The following is a 19925-nucleotide window of genomic DNA, read 5'->3' on the forward strand; positions in this document are numbered from 1 at the left end:
AGGAACTGGGGACCTTGAAGTGCATTCATTTTGACCTTCTGCTTCCCAGAAACAGTGTGTGGGCCACCCACTCTGTCCAGCGTACATAAAATCTTTACTCTTGGAATCATATTTTTCCTGTCCCTTAAGTACTGGTGTGTTCCTGAGTCTTCTGTCTTCTTTTCACTGCACGTGCTCTCATTGGGTGATGCCATCTACTGCCTAGATTTCTAGTATGTTCCATCTGGCCAGTTTTAGGTGGGTGATGCTCAAAGTCTTGGATATGTCCCCAGTCTCTTTAAACTAAAGAGAGTAAACTCCATCCACATCTCTCCCTCATTCCAAATGTATTTCACTACCAGGTGTCTTGGCCAGAAATCTTACCACCTGCAATTCCCCCCATCCATCTTTAATCATCAACCATCTAAATACCTCTCCTATCCAAGTACTTCTCTATCTTGGATGTTGATTTTACTGGAAGTGTTCTAACCATTCCCCTAGTCTCCAGTCTTGTCTCCTTGTGATCCATTTTCCACAATAAAGCAAAATGCTGTCTGTCTAAAATGGAAGTCTTACTATTCACCAGCACAAAACTCTTCCACATGCCTCACTTGCCCCTGAATAAAATATACCTTATGACTCCCATAATAGTTTAGCTGCTACTAACTTCTCATCTGCACCACTTGACAATGCTGTGCATCCTCCATAGTCCAGCAACATTCAATTGTTCAGTTCACCTGACACGCACGGTATCCTTTTCTCTGTATCTTTACACATCCTTGCTGTTCTCTCAAAATACTCTTCAGCTTCTTACTCTATTATTACCCTAACTTCCCTTGACTCCCCCGAGTTTTACCTGAATCACCCTCCACATTTTGACTGCAGGTTCACCAAAGCCCAAGATTCCTTTCCTGAACTGTAGATTAAATGTTCCTTAGGCATGGTTCTCTAGCAACCTGCCTGTCACTCTTAAGTTGCTTTGTAAGTGGTTGTTTATTTGTCACTGTTATGCCCACACCAGCCACTAGCTCCATGAATGCAAGAACCACATCTGCTCCACTACTTCTGAGTCTCCCTGTCCAAAATGGTCTTAGATACATAGTGGGAGTGTGACAGACACTTGCTGAGTAAGCGTTAGATAAAGCAGGGTGGGGAACTTGACATTCTGAAAGGCCTGGGGAGGAATTATCCCTTTCTTCTAAAGAAAGGAAGTGAAGCAATAGTCAGCTCAAGTGAGATTTCTGTGTCTCTTAGTGTACCACGAAGTGACATCACATGAAGAGAGTCACAGTCCTTGCTGTCTCTTCCCTGGAGTCTCCACCCAAGGTCCATTTTTTCTGGCCTTCCAGAACATCCCAGCCACAGTTAGATTCTTAACATATTTGCCTTAATAAGTCTAAATTAGCATTTTATTATTTTTTAACTTGTGAAACAGCTCCTTAACTTGTTTCTCATTTTCCATGTTTGCCCATTCCTCATGCTTCCTACTTCTGTCATTTTCCTCACACTGCCAGGCAAGCTATCCTAACTATCCATCTGCCTTTCTACTGTGGGAAATTATTAGCTGCTCTCTTTGGCAATGATTCTCATCCTTGGCTCTTCATCAGAATTAAGTAAAAAGCTTTTAAATAAATACTGATGATTGGGGTCCACCTCAAACCAACTTCATCTTAATCCCAGAGAATGGGGTTTAAACATCTGTGATTCTGATGAGAAAGTCACACTGAAGACCACAGGATGCCATATGTAATGTTTCCTAGCCTAGTTCATGCCCACTTTCCTGTCCCATCCACCGCCACCTCACATCATACTCTATGTGCTCCAGTAATAAAGACCACATGGTTTTTGTTCTCATCCTCACGTACGCTCTGCTCACTCAGATGTCCATACTCGCTTCATTCTTTTGCTCCCCATGAAGACCCTTGAGTTTGTTTTTGTGTTCATTTGACTCCATCTCATCTTCAGGGAACCAGCTGAGGCATTATCTTTTCCATGGACCCCTGTCTGACTTCCCAGCCTCCCCACAAATCATACTCTTCCAAGTCCAGATCCCAGATGCGTTCACAAATGCTCTTTTGAGCTCCCATAATAGCCTAGCTTGTAAATGTGCTCATCATTGCACATTACCACACTTTTTAAAAACCATCTATTCATAGGTATGTTTCCCCAACAAGACTTCATTGCCCTGGTGAGTAAGGGTCCAGCCTCCACCTCCTGTCCAAAAGGTCAGACACCACCAGTCAGAGACACCCAGGGGCCATGGCATGACTTAGGACCCAAAGCCATCTGTCTGCAGAGGTGATATTATAGTAGAAAATCTGAGGAATATTTCTAGAACTCCTCCTCACATGGGATTTTCAAGCCCTTCTATTGTAATAACTAACTCCAGATCTTTGCTAAGACATGAAAAAGAGGCAAAATAAGTAATAGAGCCCAGATGAGTGCTAACAGATTCGGATTTCATGTATAACATTCAAAACAGGTGATAGGAAAGCAATCTAGAAAAATTTCCTGGTTTGGGCTCTAGCTGTTTACTGGCTTTGTCCTCTGTCCTTGGAGTTGACAAATAAGGGAAACCAAGGTTGCGGAGTGTGTATCTCTGTGTGTGTCCTGTCTCACTGACACTGATAAAGAGTCTCTGCTTGATCAAACTCTAGCCTGACTCCTCTCAGTCCTCTTCTTGACCAGACCTTGAACCTGGCCTATAAAAACTGCATACTCTCAGTGCAAATGATTTCATCCATCTCAACATACCCTCACATTAAAATACTTGAACAAACTTGAACAATGTAGTTTTTAACAGCTCAAGGCAGCATCCCTACTTCAGCCCCCTTAAGTTCTTGTCTGGGAAAGCTTAAGGCTGCCAAAAGGATTTACTGATTGCTCTGGCCAACACCTGAACACAGACCCCCTTTCCCAGTCTCCGTGGGAGGACAGAAGTCAAACTTGGATAAGCAGTTTGCCAGTGGGCAAGCCCAGGTCAGTTTCCCATGGACTAACACCCTTCTTTTAAAAAATTTCCGTTTCTTTGACTCTGTACAAGCCCAGGCAATTCCCCATTCCTACTCCCTCACTCACTCTTCAGAACATCCAGTCACCTCTGCACAAATAGAAGTTGAGTTCAGTTCATGCTGGAACTCAATAGGGAACCGTCTTCCCTATTGTAACAGTCTATCAGTGATTAAAATCTGTTTTTACCACTTTAATTAGTGTTTGGCTTTGTTTGTCTTTGGCAGCATTTTTTGAAATACGTATTTGATATCCTGGCAGATCTGATTCCTGAGTTTGACGTGGCACTTAGTAGCATGACTGTCCCCAGGAACAGGTCAGTGGACAAGAAAAGGACAAAAACTGACCAAGTGGTGGCTGGAGGAGAGTATGGCTCAGATGCAGGCATTAGGGACAGCATGCTCTGGAGAAAAACTGTCACAAATTTGGCAAACATTTGGCTTCTCAGTTAGACAGTTTGGAAGAAATGTTCTCTGTGGTAAGGATATTTAAATGGAGGACCGTTCTGGTCCGGTAAACTTACTCTCTTGTGTTCTCTCTGTTTTGCTCAAAAATATACTATTTTCTAAGCCTTTAATGTGTTTCTACCTATAAAATAAAATAACTTTCATGAACATTAGTCTCATGAGATTCTATGCAGATGAAAATGTGAATGTACGAAAATGTATTCTTTGATTTAGGAATATGACTTCACTCATACAATTGGAATTTCTTTGTTTATTCTTTAGCCAGGTTCTGTTCTTTTAACATTTGTTTCTTTGACAGTTATAGAGTCAGTTGTATAATTGACTTATGTCTTAAAGATCCAGAAAGAAAACTTAGGTTACGACAATTAAATAAAACAGACAGTTGAAATACTCAATAAATTTACTTAGATCCATTCACTTAGCATCAATGCATAACACATTCCAAAAGCAAGCATGTATCAAATTTAAAATGGATGGTCTTAATTGTGTTCAATTGGGTAAACGGGAGAACCATTTTCATTGCATATGCTTTGGGGCATGCATTCCATTCCTATTGATCTGCTTTATTGAGTTAACATATCAATTATTTGTTTTGCTAAGAGCGGGGACGATACTGCAGAAAGCAGCAGTGGTGGAGAGTATGCCTCGCGGCTGCGCAGAACAGACAGAGTTGGTTGGGACACCCAAGAGCTAACTCCCAGAGACACCTAGGTGGCACATCTTGGCACATGTGGGTAAGTATAATGTTTATTAATCTAAAAATGAGAAAATATTATAAAAATAGAAGAAATAGAAAACCCCAGACAAGTTAAAATACCGAAAAATTTTACGCAAAGTTATTTGGATCAGGCAATATTTACTGTATCAAACAGTAATCTTAATAGCTAAATATAAAGTAATCTAAACCCAGAACACTAACCATGTGAAGAGGCAGCAGGCGTCCTGACCACCCCAGAATCCTTCGCCAGGTTAGTGTTCTCTGATGCACACTTAGACAGCCCCTGGTTACAAGAGCACTTGTTTGTTATTGATATTAGAAAAATAATCATTCTTTAAATGAGTACACATAGTAAATGAAATTAGAACTATACGTAAGGGTTTGAATCATTGCAATTTCCTTAAGGACCACTTGCAACCTCTGCCTGTTTCACAGACCTGTAGGAGAGAAACAAAACAAGACAAAATGTGCTTAATGAAATGTATACAGTGCAGCATATTAAACATATATGTGAACTTTACCCATCCATGCGCTGATGGACACTTAGGCTGTTTCCATGCCTTGGCTAGTATACATAATGCTGCAAAGGACATGGGGGTGCATAAAGTCTTTGAGACGTTTTTGTCTGTAACCATTCAGATAGTATCGTGTATGTGTTGTATATAACAAAAATAAATTGTTTAATTTACTGACTTTTTATGTAAAAATATTGTAAAAAATTTTCCACATCACAATGTGTATATAGTTATAGATAGCTTGATATATCCAGTTAGTATCAGTATAAATATGTGTACATAGTCAGTTAATATATAGTTCTCATCCTTGATAATAGATGCATCATATTCTATTTTATAGATTGCTATAAATTTCTAATCCTGTTCTGTTGATCATTATGGGTTTTTTTGTATGTTTTCCATACTTTATTACAAAACAGTTCCCATGTTTTATTATAAAATATGTGCAATGAATATAGTATTCTGACAAGTACACAGTGGTGCATTGCACAGATTGCTTTTAGGTGATTCATTAATATAAGATTATTGGGTCAGTGAGCCACTAGCGCAGAACAAAACTGAACAAGCTGTCAGAGCAGGTAGTGTCCCTCTCATCTCGTGTAGAGGCTGGATGGCCCTCAGGTAGAAGTTTTGCAGAGAAACAACCAGCATTATACTGGAAAAGAAGCAGAAGGTTCCAAACTTCATTCTAATTTTCATATGCTGTGACCCTCCGTGCTAGGGATGAACTCGACCTTTGCTTCTCTTTGGGACATACTTCAGAGAAGACACTGTGAAGTGCTCATCTTTATACATCCAGCTCACACACTGGCCTCACGTCCACGGATCTGAAACTGCTCTGAGATGCTGTGTCTCTGGGAGATATTTAATGGCGCCATGGACTGCATGGTCTGCACGGTGGGGGAATATGTTTTCATCTCACATATGTTTAAAAGTGATTTTCCTGCCAAGAAGAAGGGGCTAAAATCCCCATCCCTCCTTCTCAGTGAATACAGACTCAGTGAGGAGCCTGGGGTCCACAGAACATCACACAAAAAAGGAAACATGCAGAGTACTTGGAGGAAAATCTTTCTCCTCATTATAGGCCCTGAAGACTATCTGGTCTAAACACCTGAACATTGAGCATTTGTAGTAGGGTTCCCACAGTTACCTGACATTGATATTAAGGGCCCTGAGCAAACATACCAGAGTAGACCAGAGTGGGACAAGAAGAACACGGAACACAAAGAAGAAGATCAGTAGAACCTGCACAACAAAAGAGAAAGAGATAACATGCTGGACCAGGAAACAGATCTATTCAACATAATTCCCTAGTGGTTTAACCGACTTCGAGTGAAGGTTAATTCAAATTAATATTAAAACTACATTTATAGTATATAGAGAACTATAATTACATATAACTGTTTAACAGTGAGTATACTCTCATAATTTAGTCATTTTCAGTGTAAACTTTTGTTGATTTTTAAATAAAATCCAGGCAAAAATGCCCCTCTGGATAGTGTCATATGTGGGTTGCAGGAAGCTATTTCCTAAATCAAAGTCATATTTCATATGTTCAGCATGGGTTAGGCAGCAAAGTATGTTCTACAGAATGTTACACAGCTTATTCAGGATTGGATGGGTACATGCCACAGTACTGTGATGCTATAGTATCTGTAATTTCATGCCATCACCATAAAGTCATCATGAGATTTACATGGAGTAGTGCATATACATACCTACACATCACATGTATAACACCGCATACTAAATATAATTCTGAACTCATCCCTGAGGCAAGGGAGCAGTGCCTAGTGGGACAAGTTTAAAACCATGAGGAAATAAAACAGCATAAAAGCAGACGAAATGAAGGAATCAATACATACCAAAGATATTCAAGGCTCTTAAAAGTTCTATGATAATGAAAGCCATTTAACCTGATATTTATCAAAGTGATTTGATAATAGATTTTTATGTAACTCACTGTTAAAAATTCTATAGAGACCAATGGTAGGTACTGCTTCAACTAAAGGCATATATCAGTGCAACTGCTGCTTTATATAATTCGGCAGTGAAAGAGAACAAGCACAGGTTTTGTATTCAGATACGCCTGGATTCAAACTGTCTCCACCTTTTCTTATACGGATGACATTGAGCCAGTCAGCATTGCTCACCATCCTCCACCAAGGACAGTTATCAGGGAAACGTCTTTGGAAGTATCATTAAGCAATGGGCATCTGACAGTTTTACAACATTCAAAATTAGATAAATAGGAGCTACGAAGAACATTTGGATTGAAGGTAGTCATTGTATATGGAATGTGAGTGCTTTATTTCATAAAGCTGGAGAACTTGGTACATTTTTTGAAATCTTACACATGGAGGGGTTTGGAAACAAAATAATGATGCATTCACCTTCGGGTTTTGTTTACCAAAGATGTTAAAGGGCCTGGTAAGAGACCAGTTGAATTAATGCTTTATATTAGCGATTCTCAGATTTTAAGGGTATCAGAATCACCTGGAGAGCTTTCTAAAACATTGCTGTGGGCTTCACTATCAGAGTTTCTGACTTAAGTAAATGTAGGGTGGAGCCCATGAAAATTGCATTTCTTACAAGTTCCCAAGAGATGCTGATGCTGATGTTGCTGCTTTATGGACCGCACTTTGAGTATTAATGTTCTATGTAGCATGGACTTTAGGGTGAAGGATGGAGCTAGCTGTGGCCTGCCATACTTGGAGAAAAAGGAGTAGCAAAGTGTCTGGGTACCAAACAACACTGACATGTAGGTTTAATAGGAAGTAGAGAATCTTAAGGGTAGGGGGTTTGGGACAGAGAGTAGATTATGGCAACCTAAAATTTTAGAGTTGGATGTTATTTCACATTTGACAAGAAAAAAAAATACATTGCCATGGAAGACCACTGAATTTGAGAGGGCCAAGAAATGATAATGGTAAGACACTGGATAAAGCACCCAGTTGACACTTAAAATTTCCCATTCAATAATAAGAGCTGTGATAGAGAAGAAAACAATGAACCAAATATATGCACCCCACATGAAAAACAGAAGAGATTGGTGGGATAATAGTGACAAGGGAAGAAACCAGACAGCAGGGCAAATCGCATAAGCCTAAAAAAATAAAAAGGAGAATTTCAAGTAGAATGTTAAGGCTTCTTAATGGTGTAAGCACCATGTCAAGACACATGGTAATTGAAGGAAGGAACAAGCAGTGTCTTCTAGAAGAATCCACTTCAAATAAGGGGTGGGGGGAAGAAAGGTATGGAGTGTGTTCTTTGAATATCATTAAAGGACAATCGGTTTGCAAATCAAGTTCCAGTTGCACAGGATACAGTGGGAAGTTCTGGGCGATACGCCCATGGTGGTTAAGAATACAAAACTGAGATGATTTTATTTTGATAGGGGCAGTACGTAGGGCAAGGCAGAGTGACTAATGGTAACAGGAATAAGAGTCAGAAGTAACTAATCTCAAGTTTCTGAACTGAACTTTGGCATGATGTTGTTCTTGTACAGCAATGGACTTAGGTGTCCAGCCTTATATGGCTTCCCTCTGTGAAGTAGGACTCAATGTGAGGGGTAGTCCACTAATCCCCATGCTTGTGGGAATGTAAGAAATGAAGCAGTTTGGGGGTCAGGGGGTGGAGAAAAAGTAACCGATAGAGGAGCCTCAATTCTAGAAATAAAGATAATTTGTTTACACATTAGAACACTCTTCTTCTCAAATGCTGTAGGTACAGGTTTATTCAGTGCAGAAAGGCAACATGAATCACCCGAAGCAATGTATTGCACACATGTGTAGGAACTGATGTGAATGCCGCATTACAGACTGTGTTCATTGGAACACTAAACTGTCATGACCACAGAGGAACAACAGAGGGGACGTTTGAAATGTCATTGAACATACCACGTTTGGTTTTCTGTACCAGTAAATCATTTATTACACAAATTTGTCCATGTTTCCAATCATGGCCTTCCTCAATAATCAGAAGATGGAGACTCAGGCTTGAATGATTCATTCAATTCATTCAGTAAATATTATTAAGTAGCCCTGACTGGTGTAGCTCAGTGGATTAAGCACAGGTGGTGAACCAAAGGGTTGCCAGTTCGATTCCCAGTCAGGGCGCATGCCTGGATTGTGGGCCGGATCCCCAGTATGGGGAGCTCGAGAGGCAAGAACAAACTGATATTTCTCTCGCTCTCTTTCTCCTTCTCTTCCCCTCTGCCTAAAAATGAGATCTTTAAAAGATATATATTATTAAATAAATAGACAGTGAATATATAAATATGTATTAAATAAATGTGTGTTAAACACTTACAATGTAAAATGTGAATACTAAGACTACATTTTCCCTAATAGGTTAATTTTTGGAATTAAATATGTGAAAGCAATTTATAAATTACAAAGTGTATATAACTAGTGGAAACTTTCTGAAAATTATTTTAATGTTAACAAATGCATAATCCTTTTTGCCCTAATATGAAGGAGAAAGCCACATAGAATTTATGTTTAAGAATATAAAGAAAAACTGTTTTTGGTCTGAAGAATGTTTAATTATACTAAAGTTGATACAGACTTTTTGGATATTTAGTCAACATTTCAAAACAAGTCATTTTGAAGAAATTTGGCAGCATGCTTTGAACAGTTGTTCTATTTTAAATAGCTTACTATGAGACTGAAAACATGCTTAATGTAATTACTAAATGTTATTTATTTTATTCTGTCTAAATTTTAATTTTTATGTTTATCACATATGCCTCCCTTAATTTTCTGGATGACTTTGCCTGTAGATAATAATTTGGAGCACAGTGTAAATACAACTAAATCAAGTTGAAGTTATATTAAAAGCAGATTTCCTACTCAAATGTATTACTGCTTGTTTCTTTATATGTCACTTTTCCTTATTTTCATGTTTCATAGTATTTTCTTTACGATACAAACTCTCTCAGTTCTCAGTGAAATAATCCCTCTCTGGATACTATTTATACATACTTTCTTTCCACTTTCCCTCTTCTTTCAGCTTCTAGAGAATGGCATTTCAGAGTAGAACATATGACCTTAAATTAAGTTAAAATGTAAATGGCACTTATTAATTGTGTATCCTTGGGAAGGATATTTAATAAATCTGAGGTTGTAAAATCAGAGCACTACCACCCACACATTAAGTTGTCACAGGGATAAAAGGAGGCACTACAGAAATTGAATAAATGCCAGTCCTCTTTCATTTCCTCCTCTTTCAGAGACGTACATGTTCCTCTATAACCTTCAAATGTCAATTACTTATAACAGGCTTTAAGGAGAAATGGAATGCTATACCTCTAAATATATTCCCCAAATTGACTTTGTAGTTCTATTTTATATCAGGCTGTGGGACAATTTTTTGAATTTATTATTAAATTAATACCTATTAGAATAGATGCTAATTCTCTCAATGAGAACGATTTATGATGCCACATTTTTGAAGTTCTGTGCTAAGAACATTGATTTCTTTCCCCTTTAGTTTGAGAAAAGTAAGACGAGTCTGACGTAGAGGAAAGAAGAGAAAAGAATAAATAATAAGGTAGGTTGGGATCAGTGATGGTGTGGCGGCAGGTTCCCCGATTAGTAGGCATGACATGAATGCATACTGTTGGGAACCGCCCTGCCTGGTTTTGGAGGCTGTAACCCTCCATGGTTAAGGCTGAGTCAGAGTTGGGACCATAAGCCACTAGGGAGACAAAGCCTATCTCCCTGGCAGAAGTGCCACCTCTGCCCACTTCACCCTGCTTGGCCCTGAGCTTGGCCAGCTAGCCAATGACAGGTAAGAATCCTCAAGGGAGGATCAACCTAAGACAGGCTCTGGTCACCAGGGATAAGGTCGCAGGGAAGGACTCAGGGGGCTGTAGCAAAGGGGGGTGATGGACCCTCGCCCCTGGGCTTTGAAATAGCCTGAGTCCTCATTCTGTCTGCAAGAAGTCTCCCAATCTCTTGGTTGCTTTACTTCCCTGTCTGACTGGAGCCTGAAGGATAACAGAGGGCAGTGCAGTCCTGTGCTGGGGCTGGCGGATTCCCTGGGGAATCAGGCCTAAGGAAAATACATACATTCCTGTGAAACCTACTTAATCTGTACCCTCAGCTTAAAAGATAAGGGTCCAGACCTGAGATGAGTCTGGCGCCTAAAGTTTTATGGCCCTCTAGCTGATTGGCTGTAGCTCAGAATAAGCCCTCAAGGTTCTCTGTAAATCCTGTATTGTTTAACCCTTATTGGCTGACAATGATTGATGAGCTTTATCTGCATTCCTAGGTCAATGAACCTAATAAAAGCCCATGGAGAAAAAGGATCAAGGCCCTTCTCCCCTTGAGAGAAACGGCCACCTTTCCTCCCCAAGCAGATCATGTCTTGGTAGTCTTATTCTTCATCCGTGGCGGACCTGGGGGGGCTGCGTTAAAGCCCCCCGACAGCATACAGCCTGTAAGAGCATCGCATGGGATGCCAGTGCCATCCATGAGCCCATTCAAGGGAGAGGCCGCTCTTTTTGGCCCAAATTAGGACTATATTCCTTCTCTTCTCTGAAGTGCCAAGGTATATTAGAGGCCACAGGTTGAATGCAGAAGCCATAGTATAATCAAGAAAAATGAGCTGTGGCTTCACAAATGAAAAGATAAAATCATTCATAGTTAGTAAGTAAAGGGCAGAAAGTATTTGCCAGAGAATGTTGGAGGAGAGCATTCCCCTTCAGTCCCACGTAGTGACTACCTCTGATAATTAGTCTGGGAACTGAGCAAACACAATCAATGTGAATGTGAGCCATTTCTCTGAAATTTACTTGTCTGAGGACCACAGGGAAGAAGCAGGAACTTTGACGAGTCTCCTGACTCCCAGTTTTTCCCACTCCATCATAGCTTCTAGAAAAAGGAAACTAGCCTCATAATGCCATAATTAAATGACATCTGTATGCTCATGGAAAAACAGCGAGTCCATTAATAAACTGCACTGAGAAGCTAACAAGTGACTGGGAACAAATTCCATGCAGAGGCAAGCACACAATGTCCTTAATGATAATATGAGTAAAGGTAAGTAGAAGCCTAATAAGGTGTGGGAGATGGAAGTCCTTATGGGATAGAAGATAAACTAAATATTGTCATTAGGTTTTTTTTTTTACATAAATAGAAACCATTTCACACGTTATATGTTAAGCCCAAAAGAAAGAACTTAGACTTAACTAATATTCACCAAGCACATGCTAAGTATCTGACACTCTGTCTGGCACAAGTTAAAGCAATAAAAAGTAAATCTTTTATTACTGTATAAAAACAAAATGTAATAATCTGAATATGTGCTAATTCTGCCCAAATTTGTTGAAGTATTTTGAAATGAGAAATTGATAATGCAGGAATGGTTGGGTAAATTATGCAGATAAAGCATCCCACTAAAACATGTAAAATATTTTTAAAACTATGTGTGAACACATCAGAGACCTCTCAAAACAATAAAGTATTAAATGGCCAATATACAGGAGAATAAGAAGATGAACAGAAATAAGCATGGAGTTTGGGGACATACTTCTTCAAAAGGTACCTGCCAATTACAGAAGAAAATTCTGAGAGGCTGGCAACCAAAAGAGCGATTGCAAAAATTCCTCAGCTGGTGGGACAGAAATTGAACCTCCAGGGTCAGTGAGGGAGGTGACCCAAGTCAAGTCCCCAGGCCTGGGGTTGCTACTATGAAGGGTCACACTGTAGGAGAAGAGTAAGGACATAGACATATGCCAGCCCTCTCAACGAATAAAGTCCAACTTAATAAAGTCTTCTCAATTTCTTGTTGAATTTCAAACAATCTAGGATGGCTATTATCCCATTACGTCTTTTAGAAGCAAAGTAAAATCTTCTCTGGAAGAAGTTAATATCATCGTAGGCTTCAAATTACTTTTGTAATTTGTCATATACAATTTCAATACTTAATTAAAAATAAGCAGGCATATGAGACTATGTGATCAAAAATTAAGAGAATGGGAATGAGCACACAAGGCGTTAAATGATGAATACCATAAAATGATAATAATTTAGGGAGGATATGGAAGCTTTGAACAACACAACAACGAACTCTTCTTCATGAAGGTCTGTCTCCCTAGTCCCATGTTCCTTCCTACTGCTGACACAACGTGGTGTTTCCCTCCTTCGGCATCCGTGACATTCTACTTACCCCTTGAGAAACAATCTGCCCCACGGTACATGTGCTTATGCATTTCTCTCCTACTTACTAAAGAAAAGAGATCACAAACTAATTCTTTTCATCCTTCATGCCACAGAGCTTAATACATTGCAGTTTCTCATTATAAGTAGGTTGATTTTTCTAGATCCATAAACACGACTATTCTTAGGAAATAATCTGACCTATGGGGCATATGAAATTTATGGGAGAATCTTAAATTCCTGGTTTCAGACAAAAAGGTCCAGGTCCACTTCATTCGTGAAGGCAAAGCAGGTCAATGTTGCAAAACAAGCCCGGGAAACCATGGAATGAGCTGGCTGGTGTGAGCATGCTCCAGTTCCTGAGTAACTGAAAATGTGCAGAACCAAATCCATAGAGAACAAACAGGCTTCACCTGCAGCCAGCCCAATACACTGTTCTCATTTGTGAAAAATATATATTCCCCAAACTGACTTTGTAGTTCTTATATAAGGCTGCCCTGGAAGCTAAATCCACCCAAGTTAAAGAATAAGTGAGATTTCCCTGCATTCTGTGTTCATTATTTTATTTTGTAGTATTACCACATCTACAGCAAATATAAGAATATTTCAAGACAAACAAATATTTGATAAAAGTAATAAAAATGTGTTACTTATTCATACATTTGATTTTTTTTAAATAACAAAAAGTGGACCATGTATCTCCTATTTTTAATTTTAAAGAATTCCTTACAATATTTGAAAGAATTTTGCACTCCAAAAGAACAGTTTGGCTGTTTTGTTTTTTAAACAAAGCCTTCTCTGATTCCTGTTACGAAGTTTTCTGGCTACTACGGCATGTGACAAGGAAGTTTTAATAAAAAAGCAGGTAGTCTGGAAGCATGCAACCTTATATATTGCTGAGCAACCTGGCACATTTTCCCATAACACTTAATAATAGTTTGGTTTGTGAGATTATGTCTTAAATGTCATTAAATGCTACCATTTAAATTTTTTCTAGGAGCTTAGAAATCAATTGAACCATTCATAATATCAACATTTTACCACAGACATGGGAAACATTTCAAAGTAAGAATGCCACATGAATAATTCAGAGGTATTTGGCCTCTAGAAATTGCAAAAATATATTTATAACCAAAAATATTCTCTAAAATCAATATTATAGAGAGAAATTGCTATGTGATATTAGAATCTTTTGCTTCTAACAAATAATTAACAGTAGTTATTAACTCACTTTTATATTTATTGAGTAAAGATAAATCCTTAAATATTTATAATGATAACAGTTACCAAACATACAAATGTTGGTATATCTAATTTTGAGGATTCATTGCCTAGTGTCAGTTCAGATGCCCTGAATTTCTTAGGCAAAGACTTAGAATTTTCTAAGTAGTCATAGAAGATTGAATGTGCAAAGTAAGAATAAAAACTACCAAGGTTTCTTTGCCTTCAGAAGTAACTATAATTTGCCTGAAGTTTTTGTCTTTTTTACTTTAGTATCTCACCTTTCTAGTTATTCTTGTGGTATTATTTGTTTTGTACTACTATTATTGTTTTATTCTTTCTTGTTTCCAGTGTGTGAGTGTTTTTTCCTACAAATACATGTGTCATGTGGGATAAACCAGTTGATTTTTAGGTTAACACTACCTAAGTTCTTACTTATCTCCTGAAGCCTGTAGACCCTATTTCTGATGCCACACCCAATACCATTAATAATCCCGAGAGTTACAGGTCTCACAGAGCCCTGACACCTCTCTGGCTTAATTAGCTATTCAGTCATTGTGGTCTTTATGCTTTCTACAGTTCACTGCTCTCCCACACACCCTCTACCCCTTCGTTTGACACAGTGCTAGCAACTTTTGCCTATTAAGATAATCAGCTGTGGTATAACACCACTGCCTCAAGTGTGGCTCAAATACAAATCTTGGGAGACCACCTGAAAAGAAATAACCTGATGTTCCGTTACAGAGCACAAAGGTTTTTCTTCAACGTGAAAAGCCTAGCCACATCCTGGGAGGGTAGGAGAAACTCACAGCCCCCCTACTACCTGAAGTACTTTGGCTCTCAAGAGCCACAGCATAGACTCTGTCACCCCTGGAAACGAAGGGGAATGAAGGGAGGTCATGAGTGAAGGAGGAAGCGTTGGGGATAAACATCCCTGGGCTCAAGCAAGAGCCCTCGATTCTAGTCCTCCCTTGGCTACTAGCTAGGTCACACGAACAATCCTACGATTGCCTGGAGCCTCAATTTCCTCTTCACTAAATGGAAAGAATCAATATTTAGAGGATTAGATTAGATTAGCACTCCTTAAAATCCCAGAACACTTGTTCTTCCAGCAGTTAATAGGCATTCTGCAAATTACAGGCATTTTGAAAGCAGGAATTAATGAGCATTCTTTAAAAACAATAAATAAATAAATAAATAAATAAATAAATAAATAAATGTAGATAAAAACAAACCCTGGGCTTAAATACAGTCAAACAGATCTTGTTGCTGTAGGACTATTTGGTTACTTTAGTATGTAAATATTTTAGAAAATATTATATAGCATTTGTTCAGGTCAACAGTGGAGAGAGTATTTTTCCTCATTTTAAGCCAGGCTGCTGATTATGCCTCAATTGTTCATTTAAAATTGGAGAGCTGCCTTGCCCCTTTTGAAAAGTTGTTATATCAGTGGTATTTTTGCAATTAAGAGCCTCTCAAATCTAATATGTAGAATTTCCCAAACTCTATTTTACTATAAAATTGTTTTTGGTCACTTTCATGAAACTAGGACTCAAGGAAGCAGACACTGTCTGGTTTTGCAGCTCATTATGAAGATGTCACACTCCCACTCCTCAAACAAAGAGAAAACTAGGATGATGAATTCAAGAAAAACAGGAGAAGAGAAGCATATCTGGAATTGGTGTGTAGGGATCCCCAAAAATCTGTTCCTCTATAAAAGCAAGGAGAACACTAGCAAAAATCAGCAAAATCAGCTTTTTCAGGATACTGGAAATTAACCCCAAACTTGCAACAATTCATAGAACACTTATTAAAAAATACGAACAGTAAGTTGTGTGCAGTTGTAAGTTACTCAATATCGGTAGCTGCGCAGTAGCTTTGAAAGTGAGCAGCCCCACAGAAACTGTAGCCATGAAGAAGCAGCATAGCATCTATTAGGGCAGAACAGTGCCCAGTTCCCTCAAATATCCCACCTCCAGAGAACTGACCACATGGAAGCTGCCTGGAGAATCCTCACTTGAATGGTTTTTTTCATTTGACCTGAATTAAAGTTCATATGGTGAGAAACCCTGTCTCTATTGTCAAAAGCAATCAGGGACAATAGTTTTACATAGCAGCTGCCTGAGGCCATGATACCAGTTGAGGCAAACTGGTTTGGCAAAGGGGTTTACCAAAAACATTTAAAAGAAATTCTGGTAAATGAGATGTTCACAGAAGGCTTTCAAAAGCTCTGACGTATTTCCGGGCATCTAGAAGGCCACATAGATGCAGTGTTATGCATCTGATCAGGAAAGACCTGGGAAGCCTGTACCTCTAACCTCTGGTGGACCTATGGGCTTTGTGTGACGTAGTTGTAAACTGCTGGAGTGTTCATGGCATCCTCCATTCCTTGACCAATCATTATCTAACTGAGCAGAGGCTTCAGTGGTGGCATACAGTAAAAAATACAGACTTGACAGATTAGTTCAGGAAAGTCACTAAACAAAAAGTAGCAACAATAAGAAGAACAAATAGCAGCAAAAACAAACTGGGCCAGGGAAGGTGGGATGGTCCAATTTCCAGAGCTCCCAAATTATATTACATTAAATTTTCAGATTTAAACAAACAAAAAGTGATGTGCTTTATAAATCATAATATCATACATGGTAAAAAACATGGAAGTATGACCCCTAAACAGGAAAAAGAAAGCAGTCAACTGAAACTCCCCCTCAGGAAGCTGAGATGATAGACTGACTACACAAACACTTTTAATCAACTACTACAAATATAGTCAAAGAACTGAAAGAAATCACATCAAATAAAATTTTAAAAGGCATAAGGATGAACTCCTACCAAATAAGACTATCAATAAAACATACAAAATATTAAGGGGGATATAGAAATTCTATAATTAAAATGCAAAATTTCCTGGAGGGTCTCAAAATTAGATTATAGCTGGTATAAGAAAGAATCAAAGAACTTAAGTCAGTTGAAATCCAGTCATAGGAACTTCTGAGGAATTCTTAAAAAAACAAAAAAATGAACAATAAACACTTCCTCAGAGACCTTTTGAGACACCATCAAGTGCACCAAAACATATAAAACCAGATTCCCAAAAGTAGAGGTAAAATAAAAAGGGGCAGAAAGAATATTTAAAGAAATAATGATTGAAAACCATACATCTATGAAATCATTAATCTACATATCTAAGAAGCTCAAGAAACTTCAATAATATGAACTCAGAGATATCCACACCTGCATATCTCTTCACCAAAAGACAAAGGTCAAGAAAAAATCTTGAAAGCAGGCAAAAAACAAAACAGAAAACCACATCTACAAAGATTCCTCAATAATATTAGATACTGATTTCTTTTTAGAAACTACAGAGGCCAGATCATTGAAATAACGTATTTGTTGAATGCAAGCTAGAATTAATGACTTGCTTCCAGAGAAAATATAGAAAGGTAGGTTAACATTAACTTTACAATGGACAAACTAGAAAACACTGTCCAAATTTAATTTACAGATTCAATGAACTTTTCATTCCAGTAATTCTCAATCTTAGAATAAGCAATGATCACATGAAAAGTTTATTAGAAATGCAGAATTCAAAGTCCTATGCACAAAAATTCTGATTCAATAGGTCCAAAGTGGAGTCCAAAACTATGAATATCAAACAAGTACCCCAGTAGATCCAAATATCTGTGGTTTGAGTTTCATAGTGACTTTGGACCATAATTTGAGAGATTAAAAACAAGCACACCCTGACATAATTTTTTTAACTTGTGATTGATACTTTAGTATTAAAAGTAAAGAAAAATATTCTTAATTAAGGGTTTTGCTTATATAGTTTATAATTAAAAATTTTAAAGCTTTCCATTTAATTATTTAAGACTTTTCCTAAAATGTGCTCTTTAATAAAACTTATTTGACCTATGACTTATTTTAAAATGATGCCATAAGAAATACGCACCACTACCAAGATCCTGAAATTATTTGGAAACTTTTTGCCATGATAATTTTGTCTCAAGAAATTATAAAATTCCACAAGATTACCTAGGTATCATTTATGGAAAGCTGAGTTAAGAAACAGGGGTTAATGGTGGAATGATGAATCTTGTCCTTTTCCTCAGCATAAATTTCTAATAAATGAGCCTCTAGACTCTAAATCAGGTGCTGGGTTCACATAGATTTATGTCATTTATTCCTCGTCACTGAGAAAATAAAGTACAGAATCTATGTGTATCTTGCCAGCTGTTCCACAAATCACATGCATTGAATACAAGTATCAGCGCAGGGGCCATTACTTCCGTGACACCGCCTTACACTGTCCCAGCCCCTGAATATTGGATGCCACTCTTGAAAAGTGTTTGCATTTCAGTGCTGTGAGCTTAGCTACAATGATAGCTAGCATTCCATTTTCAGATGGCTCCTATTACTACCTAATAATATTTAAACCCTAATATTAGTTCAAATGATTTCCCATTGTAAATGGTTGCCTCCAAGTGAGAAATTGGTTCTAGGTCTATGTTTAAGGACGAGTTCAAGAATGGCCTTCTTTGAGTGATAGACCATATAGTGAAGTCCTAGGCTAACCTAAAAACACAATATTAAAATTTTAACTAAACTAAAATTAACTTTTACAATTATTTATCATAATTATTTCTTTTGTTTTAAATTTCCAACTGTGTCAATAAACAAGTTAGAGACTACCAATGAAATACAAGTATAAGTACTCATTCATTCATTCATTCTTTTTATATTTATTGAGGTCTTATTATGTACCTCAATAAGGTAAAGAAAGTAGATTTCTCCTCTCAAAGAATTTGCACCCTAGTGGAACAGGACATGATTACAAATTATTATTAAAATCTCATGAAAGTATATGCAGAAAAGCAGTGTGAGTAGATGACAAGAGTTAAAACCAGTTCTGGGGATTTTTATCTCCGTTGCATTATTGAGCTGTTTTCCAGACTTAATACTGATTGGAGACATATGGATTTGAGGGAAAGGAAATAAGTTTAAATTTGGACTGGGACTAAATACACTATTTGGATTAATGTTTTTCTTGCTTTTAAGTTTTAGCATGTAATAAGTTACAGCACTCACAGAATTAACACACGGTGCATCTTGTAAGGATGTCGTTTACCCTAAGTGTTGCCCACTTTGGGCACCTGTGCGTTAAATCTAACAGCCAAGAGTAAAACTAGCCCATATATTGTCTTTATACAATACACACACACAATTAGCATGAAAGGTTTTCAATATAAAATTTATAAAGGCTTCAAAGAAATCTGGTAAAAATTATTAAATCCAACTCTAGAATGAGAGCTCATGCATATTTAAATGTGTGGAGGGTGGGGGGAGTTGGGTTGTAAGCGCGCTATCATTTGCTTTCATAAAAGCTCTGGGCTACTATTAATTCTATCAAATTTGGGGGATCCTCTTTTCCTTGAATATTTTGCTTAGGATTGTTCACATTAAAAGTCTCCCCAAAAATTCTTATTTTCTGTACTTGCTTAAAGCCCCTTAAAGCACAATTTGCTTTCTGATTCTTCACAGTTATTTTCTATAGAGGGTGTCGATTCCCTCCAATGAAATCTGTGAGATGTCACTGCTTTACTCACTATGTTTCTGAATATGCCACCTGAGGGACACTCGGGCTCTACGCCTCCTCCTCTCACCTGAGCACTCAGACTCTTGGGTCCCTCTCCCGGCTGTGCCCTCTCTGACAGCATGAGCTCTTTAAATGCCTTTAACCTGGAAGAGGAATTTCCTGGGACCCCTGGGTGGAGAATCACAATGCTACCTGTGTAACACATTAGCTATCAGGAGAATTCTTAATTAATAACTTCACACCAATGATCACAAA

General features: G+C 38.1%; 1 protein-coding gene across 1 annotated transcript in view; it reads right to left on the reverse strand.

Moving 5' to 3' along the window:
- Positions 1-3738: 3738 nt before the first annotated feature.
- Positions 3739-19925, reverse strand: part of C8H8orf34 (chromosome 8 C8orf34 homolog) — a 301307-nt gene continuing 285120 nt past the window's right edge. The window contains 2 exon segments of the mRNA XM_053929857.1: positions 3739-4610; positions 5874-5933. Of these exon segments, the coding sequence (XP_053785832.1) occupies positions 4603-4610; positions 5874-5933 (68 nt within the window). The 3' untranslated portion in view covers positions 3739-4602.

Source organism: Desmodus rotundus, chromosome 8 (genome assembly GCF_022682495.2).
Source record: "Desmodus rotundus isolate HL8 chromosome 8, HLdesRot8A.1, whole genome shotgun sequence".
In the NCBI taxonomy this organism is placed as follows: domain Eukaryota; kingdom Metazoa; phylum Chordata; class Mammalia; order Chiroptera; family Phyllostomidae; genus Desmodus; species Desmodus rotundus.